This window comes from Oreochromis niloticus, linkage group LG18 (assembly GCF_001858045.2).
Source record: "Oreochromis niloticus isolate F11D_XX linkage group LG18, O_niloticus_UMD_NMBU, whole genome shotgun sequence".
NCBI lineage: Eukaryota > Metazoa > Chordata > Actinopteri > Cichliformes > Cichlidae > Oreochromis > Oreochromis niloticus.
In genome coordinates, this window is record NC_031982.2 from 32,657,840 (window position 1) to 32,677,541 (window position 19,702).

General features: G+C 39.9%; 1 protein-coding gene across 2 annotated transcripts in view; it reads right to left on the bottom strand.

The window, feature by feature from the left end:
- adcy8 (adenylate cyclase 8 (brain)) overlaps nt 1-19,702 on the bottom strand; it is a 137,309-nt gene that overhangs the window by 30,224 nt on the left and 87,383 nt on the right. The window contains exons 8-13 of one of the 2 annotated variants that reach the window (XM_003452796.5): nt 18,688-18,885; nt 15,123-15,223; nt 10,809-11,010; nt 9,162-9,251; nt 6,048-6,220; nt 1,724-1,802 (exon numbers count right to left, since the gene is read on the bottom strand). In XM_003452796.5, coding sequence (XP_003452844.1) covers nt 1,724-1,802; nt 6,048-6,220; nt 9,162-9,251; nt 10,809-11,010; nt 15,123-15,223; nt 18,688-18,885 — 843 coding nt within the window. The remainder of the gene's footprint in view (nt 1-1,723; nt 1,803-6,047; nt 6,221-9,161; nt 9,252-10,808; nt 11,011-15,122; nt 15,224-18,687; nt 18,886-19,702) is intronic. The other variant, XM_005457675.4, reaches the window with a different exon arrangement.

Consider the following 19,702-nt stretch of genomic DNA (forward strand, 5'->3'; position numbering starts at 1 on the left):
TGACCCAGAGAAAATCAATATGCCACTGCATGACTTCAAATACGGCTGCTTTCTACTTTCATGAGGCTACAAAAGACCTTCAATTACGGCCGTCTCCCCTCCATCTCTGACCAATGCCGAGCTGCTAAACTACATGATCAAAGGTTGCCATAGTGAGAGCATGAAAGCAGCACAGTGGTACCGGTTTCCTTCAGGCCACTGAGTCTCACTGCGTCTTTATAGAAATGGCTTGTATAATGTATCAGACGTGTAAACAAAGTGGTCTGTGCCAGTTTTGCTTTGCTGAAGGAACACTCCGGTTGCTTATTATGCAATCATAAAACCTGGCAGGACGTTTCCTGTGTTATTACAGATGTAACGCCAGTGCTGCGTTTAAAGGCTCGGTCAGCAATCTTATTAAAATGTTCTCTACCCACAGCCCTGTGTCACAGCTTTTGTAGGCAGCAAGAGGTTCAACCAAAGTGATTTTTCTTTCTTACACTTGGACCGCATTCAAGAAACCCAGAAGAGGTAAACACAAATTGCTTATAATTGTCTTGCCACCACTCAGGTTTCCTGTAAACTGCGGATTCAGCCCAAACCTCATAGACAGAACTAGAGGATTCAAAAGTACACATTTCAGGCTTAAACACTCCGACCTTTCTCACCTCTTTGGGCTGAAGAGTTGAGAAAAGGTTGATTTCTCAAGCATTAAACCTGCATTGTGTTTAGGCCACCAGGCGGTGATGCATACGGCTCACACAAGACTTCAGGTCCTACAGAAGACTATGGCAAAACCTCCCTCCACCCTGACCTCTGTAAACACTTTACTGATCAGTTTAAGGCCTCAGTTACTCATATGACTCCTCATAAGCAGGATTATACAGGACGTGCTGATTGGTTATCCAATCAGAGTGTGATTTCACAGTCAGATCCACGCTTCATTGGTCCGGTTTCAAAAGCACCAAGATGGTGATGGAAAAAGGCTCAGCTCAATGATTAACAACAGGACTTCACAAACCTACAGCTGACATCATGATGGCTACATCCGTCTAATGTTACCACTGCAGCTGCAAGCCAGTCAAACACGTTAAGAATATCACTGCCTTCTCTGGGTCATCAGGCAAAGATGTCTAATGCTTACAGCTACAGCTGTCACCTTATCTGTATGGAACCAAAGTATTTGAGATTCCACATCACAGCATCCACAGCTGGAAGAGTGATTCACATTTTGAAAGAATGCAACGACAGGTTTTTCCTTTGAGTTTCTCAGAGGCCAGTTAAATGTGGCAGGTCGTTAACTGTTTATGTCATCATGTTTGGACACATCTGAACTCCAACTGTTTGTCGTCTTCTTCTGTTATTTTTACTTCACGTTAGCTGATAACTCTAATTAGACCGTTGCATAGCAACAAGAAAGATGCTGGGTTCCTCACGCCCACTGTACTCTGGTTATTTCTGTTACTATCCTTTAAAGGAACCGTCACAGTTTTTGTTTTTATCCGTGCCCTTCAGTCACCTTTAATCATACATTTTGGTGCTTAGAAAAACAAGCTAATCCACCTGATAAGACACACAAATCACCTGCATGGGTGTAGATAATAACAATATTTAGCAAAGAAGTCCTCTAACTCAATCACCAGCCCGTAACAAATCCACTCATAGGTGATGAATCAGTGTTCTGAATGTTTAAAATACCATTCCTTCACTGATTAGGACACAGTTAAAGCTGGCGTGGTCTTACCTGCTGGCCGTGGTAAAACACGGCGAGGAGGAACATGGCCATCAGGAGTAAAGACGTCTCTTTGGTTCCCAGGAAGTTTCTGTTGGAACAAGAAAGAAGAGGCTGTTCAAAGGGAGCATTTGTTCGTCTGTCAGGCATGGAAAAAAAACTTGGGGCATGTCATGGTCAACGATTAACAATTAATTGTGCTAACAAAGTAACAAATAAAACTCTAGAATTTCAAAGAAATTTTAGAGTTTTATTTGTTACTTAGTGCCAATTAGGGAAAAAAGGGAGCTTCTTCAATACTATGAAAGTAGTTTGGCTTTGTTGTTGAGAGCATACCGCCAACTAAACATAATACTTAACCTATTTCAGCTACAGATGGAAACAATAAACTCCTTTTTACCCAACGAGGCAAAAACACATCATAAAAACAAGTACAACCAGGCTACAAAGGCATGTGATGGTGAGATACGAGCAGCTGGTGATACGAGACCAAAAGTAAAGAAGTGACTCGACTAAGGATTGCTGGAGCACTCGCTAGCTGCGCTCCATATGACGGGAAGAACAAACGGATGGAAATTACTCCTGTGATCACGTGGCAAAAAGCAGAGCTATTTAAAAAGCTCAACCCAGGAAACAACACCTCAGGTAGAAAACATTTTCACTGCACTTTTATTATATCCTCCTGAGAACCGAGGAAAAATGTATATCTCTCAGTTTAACTTTTTTTGTAATTTCCTGCCTCATTAGATCTAAAAAAGGCCACCCAATCAAATGAAATATCATTGGAAAGGCCAGGATGTCCTCTACTGAGCACATCAGGACTTAGAAGGGTAGATCAATTAACCCAAAAGTTATAGACCAAAAACAGAGGACATAAATGGCCATTCTCAGGAGGATATGTTAATCTTGCTCGTCTTGTCATGTCTTCTTCTTATGTTTCCTGTTTTATTGTGAAGAGTCTGGTGTTTCCATGTTCATTGTGTTTAGTTTCACTTCCCCTGTGGTGTCATTATGTTCATTCATATCAGCCGTTTCCCCTTGTTTCCACTTTCCCCGATCACTTCCTGTGTGCATTTAGTCTGTGAGTTTTCCTTCATTCCTTGTCCGATCGTCCTGCTTTGTCTGTCCATGTTTCTAGGTTTTCATGTATCCATGCCAGGTCTTCATGTTCATGTTCATGTTCACGTTCACGTTTTTCATGTTTTAATCTTAGTTCTCCCACTCTAGGTTATTGTTTAGTTTCGCCTTTGCCTTTTTATTTTGTACTGTTTAACCAGCCTGCAATAAACGGCTCTCCCTTAGTTAAATCAAAGTTTGGGTTTGCGTGTCTGCACTTGGGTCCTCCTCACTCCACACAGTCTGCTTCCACGACTGTGACAATAAAGTTACTCTAGTTATCGTTAAACTAAAGTTTTAAGTAGTTATGTTAGACTTTGAGTTATGTAAAATTTCAACTGAAAACACTTATTGTGCTCATGTTTGATTTATGCTGTGTCATTGCTATTGTACTATAATACTGCTGCTGGCATCAGTAACAGTAGCTCAGAAGGATAGAAACAGCTTTTATAGTGTTTGCAGTGATACATTTTGCTGCCTCCAAGCTGCAATCATCGATAAAATATTGTACTTTCTTCCTACATTGTCATAAATGTCATCATTGTGAATGATACGTGAGATCATTTTGAGTCTATATCATCCACCCCTACTGGCTATACACATAAATACAACCGATCCACATTAAAAGCATTGAGTCTACGTTACCCTAAAGATGCATTTGTTGGGCATTTCTGACCATTTGATAAACATAAATATAAATTATTCTTTTTTTTTCTAAAGTATTACATTAGTGTTGATTTTTTTTCCCAGGCAAAACCTGTCTGAGTACACTCTGTTAATGAAAGGTGGTCACATTTTCATTCAGTTTTTACTCTTCTGGTCTTCATTTTCATGAAAACTTTTTCTTAATAACCTAAATAAAATGTAGTAAATATAGTAAGTGTAATAATTATGTAGTATAATAAACAGTAATCTACAGCATGTTCTTTTGTAATAACCTATATTTATAATCCATCAGCTAAATATTGCTTTACAAAAACTAAAACATTCGAAACCCAGCACGGGCGACAAAAACTGCTCTCCATTAAAGTTGAGATGTAAACACGAACTGCAGCAAAATACGAAAGGACGACACTTTTTTTTCTTAATCTCACGATTCTTTGTTTTCAGCTCAGACCGTAGAAGGATCAAATGTTCTGCGTGATCTCAGGCTGATCTGAGGCTCGCTGAGGATCAACAGCTCAGAGAGATGTGGAGACGGAGCTCCAGGCACTTTACAGTGAGTTAGGAGCCAGAATCTCAAAACAAGCGAAAAATAACAGCTCGTTTGTTTTCGCTGCCGAGGATCAGCTTGTGACAGCAAAATGTAGCGTGCTGCCTTTAGTGTGCAGTGACGCCAGAGGAAAACAAATACAAAGCTTTAGATTCTCTAACACCCACAAATAAACAAACACAAGCTCACGACTGGGTGCATATTTTGGTAGAAATAATCATCATCTTTTTAAAGTTTAGAGGCACACTTACGATAGAAACAACACAAAGATTGGAAAACTTCAAGCACTTTGAAGTAAATCAACTCACGCCCACAACACACAGCCAGCATGTCACTGAGATGAAAAAGCAGGCAAGCTAAAGGAGTCGGGCCAGGATGGGGTTCTCTTCTGTAAATAAGCAGGCTTTTTACAAGAAAGAGGCTCGTTTAAACTAAATCTGCATATTTGTCAAAGTGTGTGCGTTTTTAATCTATTTATCTATAAAATTAAAGATTATAAAATGAAAATGATGATGATTTATGTTAATGTATCTGAAAGTTTATTCCTTGTCATTGAGATATGGCTGTAAAAATATTTAATTTTTACGGGCAAATATTCAAAATAGATATGGGTCCAGACAACATTGTACTGAGTCAATTTTAATTCAATTCAGTTTTATTTATATAAATACATAGAAAATAAATAGATAACAAATGGAACTTATAAGTTAGCTATAAAAGTCAGCAAAATACTCAATTAATCAATTGCATTTATTTCTTGCTTAAATATGTCGTTATAGACATTTGAACAATAATGTGACAAATATGTAAAACGAAAACAAATGCTGTTAGTAACAGATCTGTGTTTTTTGTTGTTATTTTATACAAAAGAAGGAAAATGTGTGATTTCTACATACGGAGCAAACAATACTGGCTAAACTGGGCTTTACTTCCTTTTCCCCTGAGATTTTCTGTCATGTCCCAAAAGGACTTAAAAATCAATCTCCCAAAAGTTTGGTTTTGTTAGCTTGTTTTAGCAGGTCCTTCGTAGTATTTAGGTCACATTCTCCTCACAATTGCCTGTCTTGTCTAACACATGGAGCTTCTTGATTTGAACCTTGACACAAACAGGCACCTCAGTAGAAGTGCCAAAAACTGCAGTTCTTCTAATGTCCACTAGAGGCTGGCTACAAACGCAAGTCAATCCAGAGAGGTTCCCATACGAAAACTGTCCAGCCTTACAGCAGATATAATCATGTCTACAGCCTGCTAAAAAAACTGTTTTAGCAGTGATAGTTTCAACGTAGTGATAGCAGGACTTTTTAAATCTAACCAGTAGTCGATTGCACATGGCATCAGGCACATTCTGTCGTGGTTAGGCTGTGTGGCAGGCAGGATGAGGACCCAAACGCAGGTCTCAAACACAACAAGGTAAACTCAAAGCAGCAGCTTTACTTGGTTGAAAAAAGTAGAACACTAAATACAAGAAGCAAAACATAAAACTAGAAGCTAGAAAACTAAGACTCAGAAAACCAGGAAAATAGAAACAAAGGAACTAAGAGCTGACAGGAGGTAACAATGGGAATCAGAAGCCCAGAGACAACACAGCATTGTGACAGTACAATGCAACAACAGAGGAACACACAGGGCTTAAATACACCAGGGAGTAATGAGGGAATGGAAAACAGGAGGGAAGCACAGCTGGGGGTAATCTGACACAACAAGACAAAGGAAGCAAAGCAGAATACACTGACATAGGACACAGACTTTCAAAGTAAAACAGGAAACACACGAACACAGAGGTAAGGATGACAGAGAACACAGAGACCTGAAAAGTGGAGCAGGAAGGCAGGAAGGCACATAAACAAAACCTAAAGACTAGCAGTGATAAACCATGAGGAAATCAAAGATTAATAATAACACAAAACACTGGACCGTGACAAAGTGCTCTTAGAATAAAACCTCACCTGAACAAAAAAGACAAACAGTGCATTTAATATATGAGGATGTCCTCCACTAAGCACTCACTCTGTGTTGTGGTGGACGGTGTCGTAGCGAACAAACAGCGACGTGTAGAAGGCTTCGGTCAGCAGCGAGTAGATGGCGATCATCACCAGCAGCACCGCCAGCTTCAGCACGGAGTTCAGTCGCAGGAACACCGCACACGTCACCATCGCCAGCACCCCCGTGAATACAAAATACTGTGAACAATTAAAAGGCATGGTCAACTTCATCTGAACAATAATGTATTTAAAAATGTCGGCATCACATTCGACGGCTGGACTGTGTGAAACATGACACACCAATCAGCCACAGCTGCACTCAGTGTTTAACATCTGTTAACAAACACAAGCTTAAAAAGTTCCACGACTCTGCAGATGAACATGAAAAACATAACTGATTTAAATTTGATCAATATCCCTTCAGAGTCATCTTCTCATGGACCGCTCTATTGCTTCCAGGGTTCCTGCTTTTTTTAAACACAGAAGTCCCATTTGCAACTGGGATTTTGCCATGGATCACTGGGGCTTCAGACTGGAAAGCTGTTTGACCTGGTGGCTGCTGAGGAGGAGTAGAAGACATTGTGATTTGGGTGGATTTTATTTTTCACTGAATTCTTAAGGTTCTGCCCACCTCCCACAACGTTGATGGTGCAATAATTTTGTGCCTGCATGTGAGCAGCTCTACAGAGCAGAAGGAAAAGAAGGAAGACAAGACCATATAGATGTGTTATATGTATATAACACACCAAAGTGGAGATAAGTGGATGGACATCCGGTCATCTGAACAAACAGTATAATAAAAAAAACATTTTATTATACTTATATAATATTATATAATACTTATTATATATATAATATATGTAATAATATATAATATAATATATAATACTTATATAATATAACATTTTTCTGGTTCTTCAGTTTTCTTCAAGCTGTTTTCACATCATCAGTAGTAGTAGGGTGTGGTAGTTTTGTAATACATTGCTGGAAACCATGACCTCAAACTCAAGCTGACTCAAGTGTCATCGCTATAATTCATGATCAGCAGAAGCACAATGTGGTTTCTTATTTTCTTAGAGTTGTGCACCTTGAATTCATCCCTCAGGGTCGGACTTTCAAAGCACAGTACTACTGTAAAGACCTGAAGCATCTGAGGGGAAACATTTAGAGGAAATGACCTCTGAATGAACTGCAGTGCAAGCCGCTGTAGCCCACAGTGCACTGAAAATGTCACCATCTGCCCATTCAGCTGGGCCAGCCATAGCCTATCCCAGCTGAGCGGGATCACAGGGCAAATGGCAAATAATAATGATAATAATAATGTTATTAATAATAATAATGAATAAGTGAGTGCCTCTCTGCCAGATAGCTATGTTATATTAAAGAGGATGTTAGCGTGTAGTGCAGAGGGTGGTCAGAGTGATCCGTGATTGATAACAGTTTGTCTAGTGACCTCCTGTCCATCACACCTTCCAAAGTCTCCAGTTTGCAGCCAATCACAGAGCGAGACTTCCTAATGTGTTTATGCTGCTCAGGAAAGTATGCCTCAGCCGCCAGAATCAAGGGACTCAAAAGCGCCATCATTCTGCTGCACACAGTGAAGGATGTAAGCTTCCTCCCTCGTTTGTGTACAGCCTCTGTGTTGGTCTGCCTGTTGGTGATGTGGATACCGAGGTACTCGTAGTCCTCTACCATGGGTGAGAAGCAAAGGATTTCACAATGTCATCCACTATTGTGCTCTCCTCCTCCGCCTCCTCTAGTCCAGCCGTCCCCAACCTTTTTTGCGCCACGGACCAGTTTAACGTCAGACAATATTTTCACAGACCGGCCTTTAAGGTGTCTCGGATAAATACAACAAAATAAAATGATACGACCAAGACAAAAACTGTGGTATTTTGTAAATATAATAATAAAAGCAAATTCACTGTGTAATTGTGTAACTTTATTAGCAACGTCATCCTGAAATGTGCCAACAACTTTGTCGTAACATCCTCCTCTCTGCCCCTTAATGCTCTCTGGTCGCTATGGTAATGCGTAAATGTTTCTTTCAAAATAAGACACAAAACTACAACACGAGAAAAGACCCAGGGAAACCGTGTTAACGATAAAACCCTGAAAAGCATACATTTCACACCCGAGCCTCAACTCTCGAGGCCCGGGGTTGGGGACCGCTGCTCTAGTCTAGCTCTAGGTGCTACGACTCAGAGTTTACTGAAAATCTGAGGCGTTTAACGGGGTTCAGAGATTTACCAAGAGACAACCTTGAAGGGGAGACTGGGCAACTTTATGAATGGATTTTATGCATAAGGACACATTTTGTATTATCATGCAAACAAACTAAACCAAGCATACCTGTTAGCATGCCTGCATTAGCACTTAGAGTGACGTGTGTAACACTTTTACTTAATTAATAAGAGACAGACTGCTGCAGCTGCAGAAATCATCCTGACTCTTCACCCCAGAAAACGTTCTGTGTTTACCTTTGTCCTCACTGGTGGACTCCCTCACCTGCACACAGACCTCCTGCTGCAAACTGAAGTAACATTTACGGCATCACTATTAACTCATTAGCTCCTCCACATTAAACCTCCATTATCACAAGATGAGAGGAGTCGACTGGTCTTTATGTGTAAAGTTGGTAAAGTGCCCTTTTATAAAAATGAAATATCTGACAGCCCACTCGCTGCACCAAAAGCCTCTGATTCAGCACAGACATCAGTTTTTGTCTAATTTAATATTGGAGTGCCTAAAACAAAGTCAATAACTCTTCTTTATGTGTGTAAAATAGGTCTTATTTGCACGCACGAGCCTCAGGAGGAAATACGTTTATGATGTATACATGCAACAATACATGAGTCAACCCAAGCTCGGAGCTATAAAAATGTGGCTCCCTTATTGAGTTCATCAATCAGCTGCATATTATGTGAGCAAAACAACATAATGGATATTTTCTCCGTGACGTTCTGATGGCTCCATCAGTCGCAGCGTTGTCTGAGGCGAGACCTCCCTCTGGGCGCGAGCAGATGTCGAGGATGTTTAATTCATCAGTTTGCCGCTGTCGCACAAGTGGGAAGTAAAAAAAAAAAGACACAACAGATGGACCTGACTGCAAAATTCAGACACCTCATTTAGTTTGTACCTCTGGGTAGAAGCAGATGTCTGGGATGGAGGCCGATTCGTTGTACGTCTGGTTCCTGAAGGTACTGGACTTGTCGAAGTCGCACCACAGCTGTGGGAGACCAACAGGGTGGATTACTGTTGTTGTACAGTTTTAAATGATGCAGGATCTGCATAAAAATACCCCACATTCCCTTTCAGACGAATTTCCATCAAGCTTTTAATATTTCAAGATGGTTGTGTGAGAAATCGAGAGCTGATTTCAGCTTTCTGCAAATTTCTCCTGCACACAAAGAGTGATGCAGTTCAGTTTGACATGAATAACTGAAAAGACCTGAAGGGTTGAATTAGCAGCAACACTGGATTCTTACAGAAGGGGGGGAAATGTGGATTTGTAGGTAATTAAAACCTGACTAAATAAAGCAACTGAACAAATAAACAACTTTACAAACTAAGCAGTTTAGTGGGTTACTTTATTGCAGAATATTGTATGCTTGTTGCTTTTATCTTCAACGTGCTTTAGCGGCTTCTTTTAAAAAAAATATGTATTTCAAAAATTAAATTAATGAATTACAACAACAGAGTGAGAACAAGGATGTTCCTAGTCAATTAAAACAATAAGAAAATGCGATTATTTCATCCCCTACTGAATTTGTAAGTTTGCTCATTCACATAGAAACAAAGTCTTTAATTTTAATGGAGAAAGACAGAATATCAACCAAAGGTTCAGGAGGAGCCTGTTAATGATCTGAAAGTAGTTGGGACCACAGTCACCAAGAACACCACTGATGACAGACTACGGCATAATGGATTGAAGTCCCCCTGCTGAAGAAGGCACATGTAGAGGTCTGTCCCAAGTTTGGCAGTGAACATCTGGATGATTCAGAGAAGGCTTGGCAGAAAGAGCTGTGGTCAGACGGAGCCAAAGCCTAGCTCTTTGGCATCAACTCGACCCAACACATGCAGCCAAGCATGGAAGTGGAAACATTACACTTTGGAGCTGTTTTTCTGCTAAGAGTACAGGATGATAATGGGCGGAGTCATGTGGCATAAAATCTTTGACAAGAAGTTTCTTCCCTCAGCCAGAACACTGAAGATGGGTCATGGATCGGTATTCCAGCATGACAGTGACCAAAAACGCACCACCAAGGCAACAATGGAGATCTAAATGATCCAAATACTCTAGCTGCTGTCCAGGCCTAAATCTTATAGAACATATTTGGAGCAGAATTCTCAAACGGCACTAAATGTCTTACCACTGTGCTTTCCAACAAGTACAAAGTCAAGTTTTGTAGTTTGTAGTCTGTATTTACCCCACTGGATGGATTGAGGTACTACACACCATCCATCGAATCAGCCATGTCTAGATGCCTACATCATATTCCTCTGTGTCATGAAGCTCCATATTTAATTAACCCATTAAAATACATTTTAGCAGCCATGCTACTGAAGAAGGTGAAGCAGGCTATCTTCATTACCACAAACACACACTTATAAAGAAAATCGCACACACACTGTCCTGTTGACCAAAGTATGAAGAAATGCTACGGTACTAACCATTTTCATTTTCATATTTGATGCATTCTGACAGTTATTTTGCAGACAGACACTGACCCCATGTTTTAAATAATATATATCTAAAAAAAAATAAAATAACTAAAGAACTCACAATATTGATCATGGCTGCCAGGAAGTTGATGAGGATCGAGACGAAAATGATGACATTTCGTGCCGCGTAGGTTTCGTTTATCCAGCAGCAGGCTTTTCTCAGGACCAGAGGCAGACACTTGTAGTCCTCCGCTGTCGTAACTAGGACCAGGCAGGAATGGAGGATGATGAGGACCGAGAACTGGATCACCATGGTTACCATGCTGCAAAAACACAATGATAAATATGCCAGTGGGACACTGCAGCTTAGGACTAGTCTTTATTTGAACAGCTAATAAAGCTGACTTTTAAAGAACAATTTGAATAAATTTAATTGTGAGCCCAGCATCGTGGTGCAGTCGCTAGCATTGTTGCTTCACAGTGAGACGGTCCCACGTTTGACCTCACAGGCTGGCTGTGTGGAGTCTGCACATTCTCCCCGTGTCTGCTCTCTCTGGGTCCTACAGTCACTACAGTGGACAGCTATTCAACGGCTGTTTCCTTATATTTGTATCAGTGTTGATGGTATATTTGCACATAAACCACTACAGTGGACACTGGTGTGTCACTCCATACCCTGCCACCCACTGGTCGTTTAATGTTACTATAGCTGTATGATATGTTTCATTGTAATTATTGTTATTTAACCCCTTCATGCATGAATTAGGACAACTTCAATCAGGATTTTTTTCTTAAGCATCTTTATTCATCTTTTCACACCAAAAGACAAATAAAAATACTTAAGAAGAAAATCCTGATTGAGATTGTCATAATTCATGCATGAAGGGTTAAGCGAAAAATACAGTCTGAAGAAACAACAAAATATTATGTATGTCCAAAACCTCAAACATATTGTATTGTGAGATATCAACAGATGGCACAACAGGTCTGGGCTCTTCTTTTATGTAATAACAAATTTTACATCCATCCATCCATTCGCTTCCGCTTATCCTTTTCAGGGACGCGGGGCCTATCTCAGCTGTGTCAGGGCGAGAGGCAGGATACACCCTGGACAGGTCGCCAGTCTGTCACAGGGCTACCACTAATATCCTTATTAGGATTGGGAAATGTGCTCTAAACTCCTAACAGCCCAATGTGGGATCACAGATGACTGATAGCACTGCCACTTGGGCGGATGCAGAGGAGGTTAATGTTACTGTGCACTCAATGGCACTGTCCACCTCCACAATGTACAATGTGTGGCCTAAAACAAGCTCTCTTACACACACACACACACACACACACACACACACACACACACACACACACACACACACACACACACACGTCGGGTAATTATATCTTTGGGGACATCTAATTGACATAACACTTTCCCTAGCCCCTAACCCTAACCCTAACCCTACCCATGAAACATGAATGCCTAACTCTTACACTAAACCTAACCATAACCAATTGCAACCCTGTCACTAAAACTACATTGTTTGTGAAAAATGCCTTCAAACTTATGGAGACCAAAATCCTGGTCCCCATAAGGGCTGTTGGTCCCCACAAGTATAGTAAACTTCCAATTTTTTCCCCCACAAAGATATAAAAACATGCTCAAACATACACACACACACACACACACACACACACACACACACACACAGTTTATTTCTCCCTTTCAGTCAGAAATGTCCTGCTTCTGTTTTCTCTCATGTGATGTTGATGATGATGATAGATAAGTGTAGCCACTCCACATACACGTGTATGTAACATGAAACCTTAGCAAGGCAGATTCAATTTATTATGGATCTCATAATAATATCAATTGAATGCATCAATAGGGAAATGAGGCAAAAATCACCTCGACTGATGAGCTATAAGCATTTACTTTGACCACCGTCAATCACCGGCTTCATCATCTATGATCGAACACTAACACCAGTGAGCCACTATAACCTTTGTCACCAGGCGCCTCATTAAAAAACTCATTTTCCTTTTTACAGCTGTGGGCTCGAAAGAAGCAAAAAGTAAGATTAAACAGGACCACACATGTGAAAGCATCACAACACACCCACTGGTAAAGGTTTGGAAAGAAGCTGTCACTTGCTGGAAAAGCATCTCCATCACATCAAACATCAATTAAATGACTTTTGCTTTCACTTTTCACTCTGGCTTGGTGTCTTTGGTGTATTCGGTTTTGTTTTTATCAATTAGCTCCATATGGTCATCTACTGCACGAACATGTGAACACTGAAGGCTCGCTATTAGCACAGAGTAGGTGTATTTCTGGAAAATAAGGCACACCACTGAACTAGAACGGGCAAATTACTGAAAATGTATGTGGTACTCTTACAGAAAAACACAACACAGGCCAACGCTAACCGAGTAAAAATGGCCGCTGCTTTTTTGTCCAGTTCAACCAATTCTTTTTTAAGGTAGGAGTTTTTATAAAGCTTAAACTTACACTGAGATCTGGACACTAACCAGATATTCAGCTTTGACTCTGGTTCTTTGCTTGGTTTTCATTCATGTGAGTTAATGATGATTTATATAAGGACCTGAAAGCAGCACCATTGCAGGGGAATATTTCCTTAGAGAGTCTGAGGACAACACAAACCTGCAGAATTCTTGTGTGCTGTTGTTCTATAAATGCAGACTGGTATCAAAGAGGCTTTCAGATTGTCAGTTGGCATTACCTTACTCTGTTCTCCTCGGCTAAGCTTCATTAAAAGCTTGTGATTCTGCTCGAGCTGACCTGGTCACACAAGATTTCCTTCACAGTCAGAGTCACAGAGACAACACAAGGCAAGATACGCTTATAACGCAGCTGTTTCTTTTTCTGCCTCCTTTCCCTTCTTTCCTTCACCTAACCCACTCCACCCCCACCCTCTAAACCTCTGACATGATGAAAAAAAAAGAAAACCTCAACCTTTACATTTAAAATACAACCTAAAACTGTCCACTCAACCCAAGTCCTTTGCCTCTCACAGATGACATGAGCATCTACAGCTGCGTGCAGCAGAGAATGCTAATCCATATACTAAGGCAACATAGGTCAGGGTTTTGCTCTGTGATAGAGCGGTGACCAGTCGGGTGTACCCTGCCTCTCACCCTATGACCTTTAGAATAGCCTCCAGCCTCAACATGACCCATGTTTTTACACATAAACAAGCACCATGGAACATACTGGACAGCTAGGATTTCCTCTCTGATATGATTACAGATTAATGTCAGAATTTCCAAGTTCCCAGTTCCCCAGGATTTCCATCTGGAACAGCCCCCAGCCAGGATTTTTAACTTGGAAAGTTCATTCAAGATAGCGACAGTAAATGTAATTCAATTCAATTCAATTCAATTTTATTTATATAGCGCCAAATCACAACAAAAGTCGCCTCAAGGCGCTTTATATTGTACAGTAGATCGCACAATAATGTAAGCAGTAGTAGAACTGTAAAACCTCTCATCTCTAAAATCTCTAATCTACTGTTTTTGCATTTGCGACTCACTAAATAATCCATATGCGCTCCGTGCATGACTGTGCTGCAGCGGTGATTTTAAGCTCAGAAAGTCAAGTATTGTGCTGTACTGCTAGCAATTCATGAACGGCTCGAATTCACCAAGAACCAATACAAATCCTGTTTTTGGTGCCTTTAGGACTTTCCTACTGGAACACATCAAGTCACATCCGTCTTCTGAGGGAACTGGAACGCGGCATTTTTCTAAGAATAAGATTAGTAAGCAAGGAAGCTACTGTTAGCCAACTAGCTATAATTTACATATGCTGCATAAAGGGTTAAACTGCCACTTTCTGTCACAGTGCAAATGCATGTGGGAGCCCACTGCCCAAACACTCAATGGGAAGGAGAGAACCAACCATCAGCAACAAAAAAAGGTTTTCATCTAAGGAGATTTATTAGGAGTGTGTTTTAACAACACACATAACTTGTTAAGTTACAGTTTTTGTAAATATAATTCAGACAGATTTGTCATCCTCCCAAAAGCTCTAAAGAATACACATTACATTTGTGAACAGAAAGAAAGAAACCTCAGGTTCCAATTTGATTCACCCATCAACCAACCCTGATGTTGACCCAAGCTTGTCCTGACAAGTCTCATTGGACCAGTCTTGTTTGTTCACTGGTGATGTTGGGACCAGAAGAGAGGTATTGTAGCAAGGAACTCAGGAGCAAACATAAACAGTGTATCCATTGGATTTTGGTGCTAAACCCACATAAAAATGAGTCCCCAGTGTCTTAGACGCAACCAAGAGGGTCAGGGAGGTTCTTATTTTACACCGGCAATGCAAAAGCAGTTATACAATGCTACACATGCAGAATTAAGAGATTGTGCATTTTGAAATGATAATTTTATTGAATATCTGCTCTCTTACCTGGCAGAGGGTAGCAGGCTTTGGATGGTTGTGATGAAGATGAGCACAATGAAGGCGCACACCAGGTTGGATTTGAAAACCTCGTCCCTCATCTGTGAATACTGCACAGCGAAGAGAAGAAAAAGAGAAAGAAGACGGAGGAGGAGGAGCAGGTGAGGGGAAGACGGAGAAACAAGTTTTCAGACAAACAGAGAAGACATCAAAATGCAACTCAAACACGCCAGTGCACTGCCATAGATGCATGCCACGGTTCAAACACAAGCGTTAGAGAGAGACAGGAGCTGGTGGGTTAGCTGTGGGGTCCTGGGGAAGGTGCGAAGCTCACAAGCACAATGCTAGCTGTTAGCTTTTAGCAGAGTCAGAGACGAAAACGATGCACGCCGTGTCAAAATAAGCAGACTGCAAAGCTAAAACTCAGGTGGGACTTCAAATGGTTACTATATTTAGAGTAGGAATAATTCACTTTTTCTTTCAAATGTCTTTTTAGTCCTCAAGTATCAATGCTAACAACTCAACCAATATTAAAAACTCTGATAAGGATTTCTAAAAGCCTCAACCTTTTTGTCTTTCTCCTGCTTTTTTCTCTATATTTTACAGTATTCTTAAAAACTAATAGACTTACTTTCTAATTTTTATATTCTGAAACCTGGTATAGTTATGCTAGCAATCAATGTAAATAATCCAGAGCTGTGAAGAAACCTTCAGACTATTTGCACCTGACCAAAGGTTCAAGAATTTTCCAAATGTTTGGTAAAATGACCTGTTCTCTTAAATAAGGAGACTAGCTTAGCTGCTATACTAAAACAGGAAAAGATACGCTAGCCTGTTTAACAAGTACACCAAGTGAGATTCTGAAACACTAGTTGACTGTTTTAATCATAACAATTACTCATAACACTAGTATGATATCTTTTAATTTTGAAGAGCACCAAGCTAGCACTAAGCTAGCACTAGCCTAGCACCATGCTAGCCTACTCCTACTCCTGGTCTTTGAGATAACTGCTAATTAGCTTACTAAGTGCACCATCATAAGTGTAGTATTCACTGTCTCATCAGATAGCTATATTTATTATTGCTTCTAAATATTTTACTGTTTCTAAATATGTACTTTAAAAATATTTAAATTCTTTATTTAACACATTTAAATTTTCTGATCCTGTGGCTTCTGTCGAGTTACACGAACACAACTTGACCTGAGTCACCCGTCTGACCAAACTGCCCTGAATCGTTTCACTGAAAACTTCCCACCCTGTAACCCCCGCTGCCCCGTCCTCGCTCTGTCTCTTTCTCAAAGGGTGCTGGGAAATTAGCAAGAGGATGCTTCACGTTTTGTCACAACTTTGGCAAAAAAAGATGAGGGAGGCCAACAGCAAATCACTGCACATTTACTAAAGAGGTTAAGAGGGCAACAAAATAATAATAATAATAATAATAATAGATTATTGGAAAAAGTTTTTAATGTAAGATTCAAGGGGAAACACAAATGTGAAGAGGGAGGAGCAAAACGAAAGTCAACTTAAAGGTCAAAGTGGGTAAATAGGGTAAAAAGAGACTAAAAGCTTCAGAAGTTCACTGCATTCACTAAAGAAAAAGGGGGAAAACACATTTTCCAACTTCCATATCTCATGATAACGGCAATGAAAACTGGCAGCTGTGTTTAACCCCGGTTAGATGTTTGTATTTGAGTTTGTTTCTTTTAAAGACAAAATAAAACACAAACCCTCTTTTTAAATGTCTTTAAATTTGTTTTCAGATTAATAAAATCACAAACTGCTAAATGGTAAGGTATGATGCAGAATAATTCATCAAAGGTTATTTTGACTATTGACACTACTGCTTATATAGAAGTGTAAATAATTTTTTGTGTAGTTTCTACCGCAATATCGACATTAAACGACATACCACAGATGATTAAAAAAGTAACAAGAAATAAAATTTTATAACAATAAATCCTAATGTAGACACTCTACTATTACATATAGTACATTTAACAGAAATAAATATTTCAAACATCTCATCATTATGACACGTTCAGCTGCAGTTATGGGATATGGAAGTCAGGATTTTGAGAAAAAACTTATTTTTTCCTGTCATGCTGTTTTCCTTTAGTGAATGCAGTGTGCTCCTGTTTAAAAAGAAAAAGAAAAAAAAGAGTTGAATATGTTGTCAACTTTTTCCACAGGACTGTAAAAGGGTAATGGGTCCACGGCATGGACGTTTGGTCATGAGTAAACTGAAGGTGGAAACTGGACTCCAGGTGTTTGCAAACATCATGTTTCATCCAGCTTCGAAGCTTGGAGAAGAAAAAAATCTCACATCTGTCATCAGATTTGCAGTTACACGTGTTTGATGTGTGAGAATAATAGTTACATTAACTCACAGAAGATATTAATGCCATGCTGAGTTAGTCTGTAATGTTAGAGATGTAGCTGATTGTGTTGTTATTATGGAGTGTGAAGTGTGCCAACAGAATAATAATTAATCGTTGTATATTTTTAACCTGTTTTGTTTGAACATATAAACCTGAGAGGAATCCTAAAATACATTTAATTAGAAGAATTTCATTTCACTTTCTTTCATTTAAATTGTATAATTATGGATAATAACGGAATAACTCAAATGCATTAATTATTGACTGATTTTAAAGTCATTTACGAGCCAAACATATCCTCCCAGTTTTAAGCTGAAAATTTTGACATGTCACTTCTGCTGCTACCTTGCGACACTGCCTGCTGTTTGAACCCCTCCACCATCCCAGCATATGCTCCTACAGGATATATACTTATCAGACACCCAGCTCTATATGCAACACATTTCCTAATGCTACAACCACACGAGGCAAAACAGTGTTTGGGGACCATGACACAATCAAAACGACTGTGACCATGTGCAACGAACTTGCAGTGGCTGCTTTGAAGATAAAAGCAGGTCTGCAACAACTTCTACTGCAATCAGTTGCTGCCTTTAAAGCAACTGCTATTACAACCACATTTCCCCTTGTGGGACAATTAAAGGATTATTCTATTCTATTCTATCCTAATTTCAAAGCTGTCAATAAACTTACTTACTTAAGCTAAATAAAAGTCCCGTCATTTCAGAGCTTTCAGAGAAACACCAGGTCGACGCCAACGTCTGGCTTAGCCTAAAAAATAGAAATCCTTCCTTCTGCACTCGACGTTCTGCCGTAATAATTATTGTGGTGGCACACTTCAGAGTCCATATGCTACAAAGGTGAGTAAGTCTTTAGCTAAAAGAAAATCCTTGACCATTAAATCTATTTTGCAGTGCATTGTATCCCCTCCCCCCAAAAAACACAACTTTTTTTGTTAAGTCATTAAAATTTGTTGAATCTTAAATTGACTCAAATTGACAGTAAAATACAAAATGTCAGGTCTTTTTGTTCCTGCAATCCCACAGTTGTACCTCATGTGCCTTTAGCTTACTCATGATGGGACAATAAAAAATTGCTGGTTATTGTTTTGCTTCTGAAAGTCGTCATTTAGGAAAAGATATGAGGAGGGAGAGAGAAAGAAAAAAACAGTTATCTGTCTAAAACCCCAGCTACCTTCTCTTCCAGGCTGGAGTCTTTAAACATCAGTGAGAAAGGCTTGATATGCTCTCTTCTCAACTTATCGCCACTCCGTAAGTCGATGGCGCTCTCTATTCGCTTGTTAATTTCCTCAGGACCAGAGTGGACATGCAAAGCTTGTGCGAGATGGTTTGGAAGCAGATTTATCGAATTTCTCGTTAGGGCAGCCAGAGTCTAGAGGGAAAGCACATGCACATAGAATGAACCTGCTTGTCCCCCTTTTGGTTTCATTCAAGTTACAAATGAAAAAGAAGAACAGACACACAGTTACATTCAGTACATACACAAAAGAAAATTAAGGAAAAGGAAGAAAAGGGAAGACCAAAATGCAACATCGGCTATCAGACCGACACTTCAGAGCAAGTCATGCATCTTCCATTCACCCCTGCAGCAGGTTCACTTTGCACTCGGGTTAGTGGTGACAAAGCTCTTAAAATAAGCACGCATTATAACAAAGCTGTAACTCATGTGCGGGACGTGAAAACAGAATCAAAATGGCAAATCGTGAAATGAAGGACAGAAAACAAAGGTTTGGATACAAGCGGAGCAAATGCACAACCATTTATTTCCACCTGTTATTATTATAACCTTCAAAACTTTCCAGAAACAAAGTTAAACTCCATTAAACCCTCACCCCAGACAACCCTGCAAGACATTAATATGCACTATTATAAAAGGTAATTGAACAGCACAAGGCTCTTTCTTTACAAGGGTCTCCTCGGGTTTTAATTTACCACTTCATCGCTTCCCGTCTCACTCGGCCCTCCTTTAACTAAAACATATCCAAGGTCAAAAGCTGCCATAACTCTCTTTTTAAAGCAACCCTCTTCATCCTCTGCAAATCAAGTGTACTAGAATCATTAAAGGCTTTTTCCCCAAAGGTTTTCAGTTGAGATCATTTCTGCTTACAGACGTTTCAGTCTGACTGTGAAAACGGCCAAATCTACAAATGTAGAAACACCGAGGTCAGTACATCCAGTTTTATTCTGCA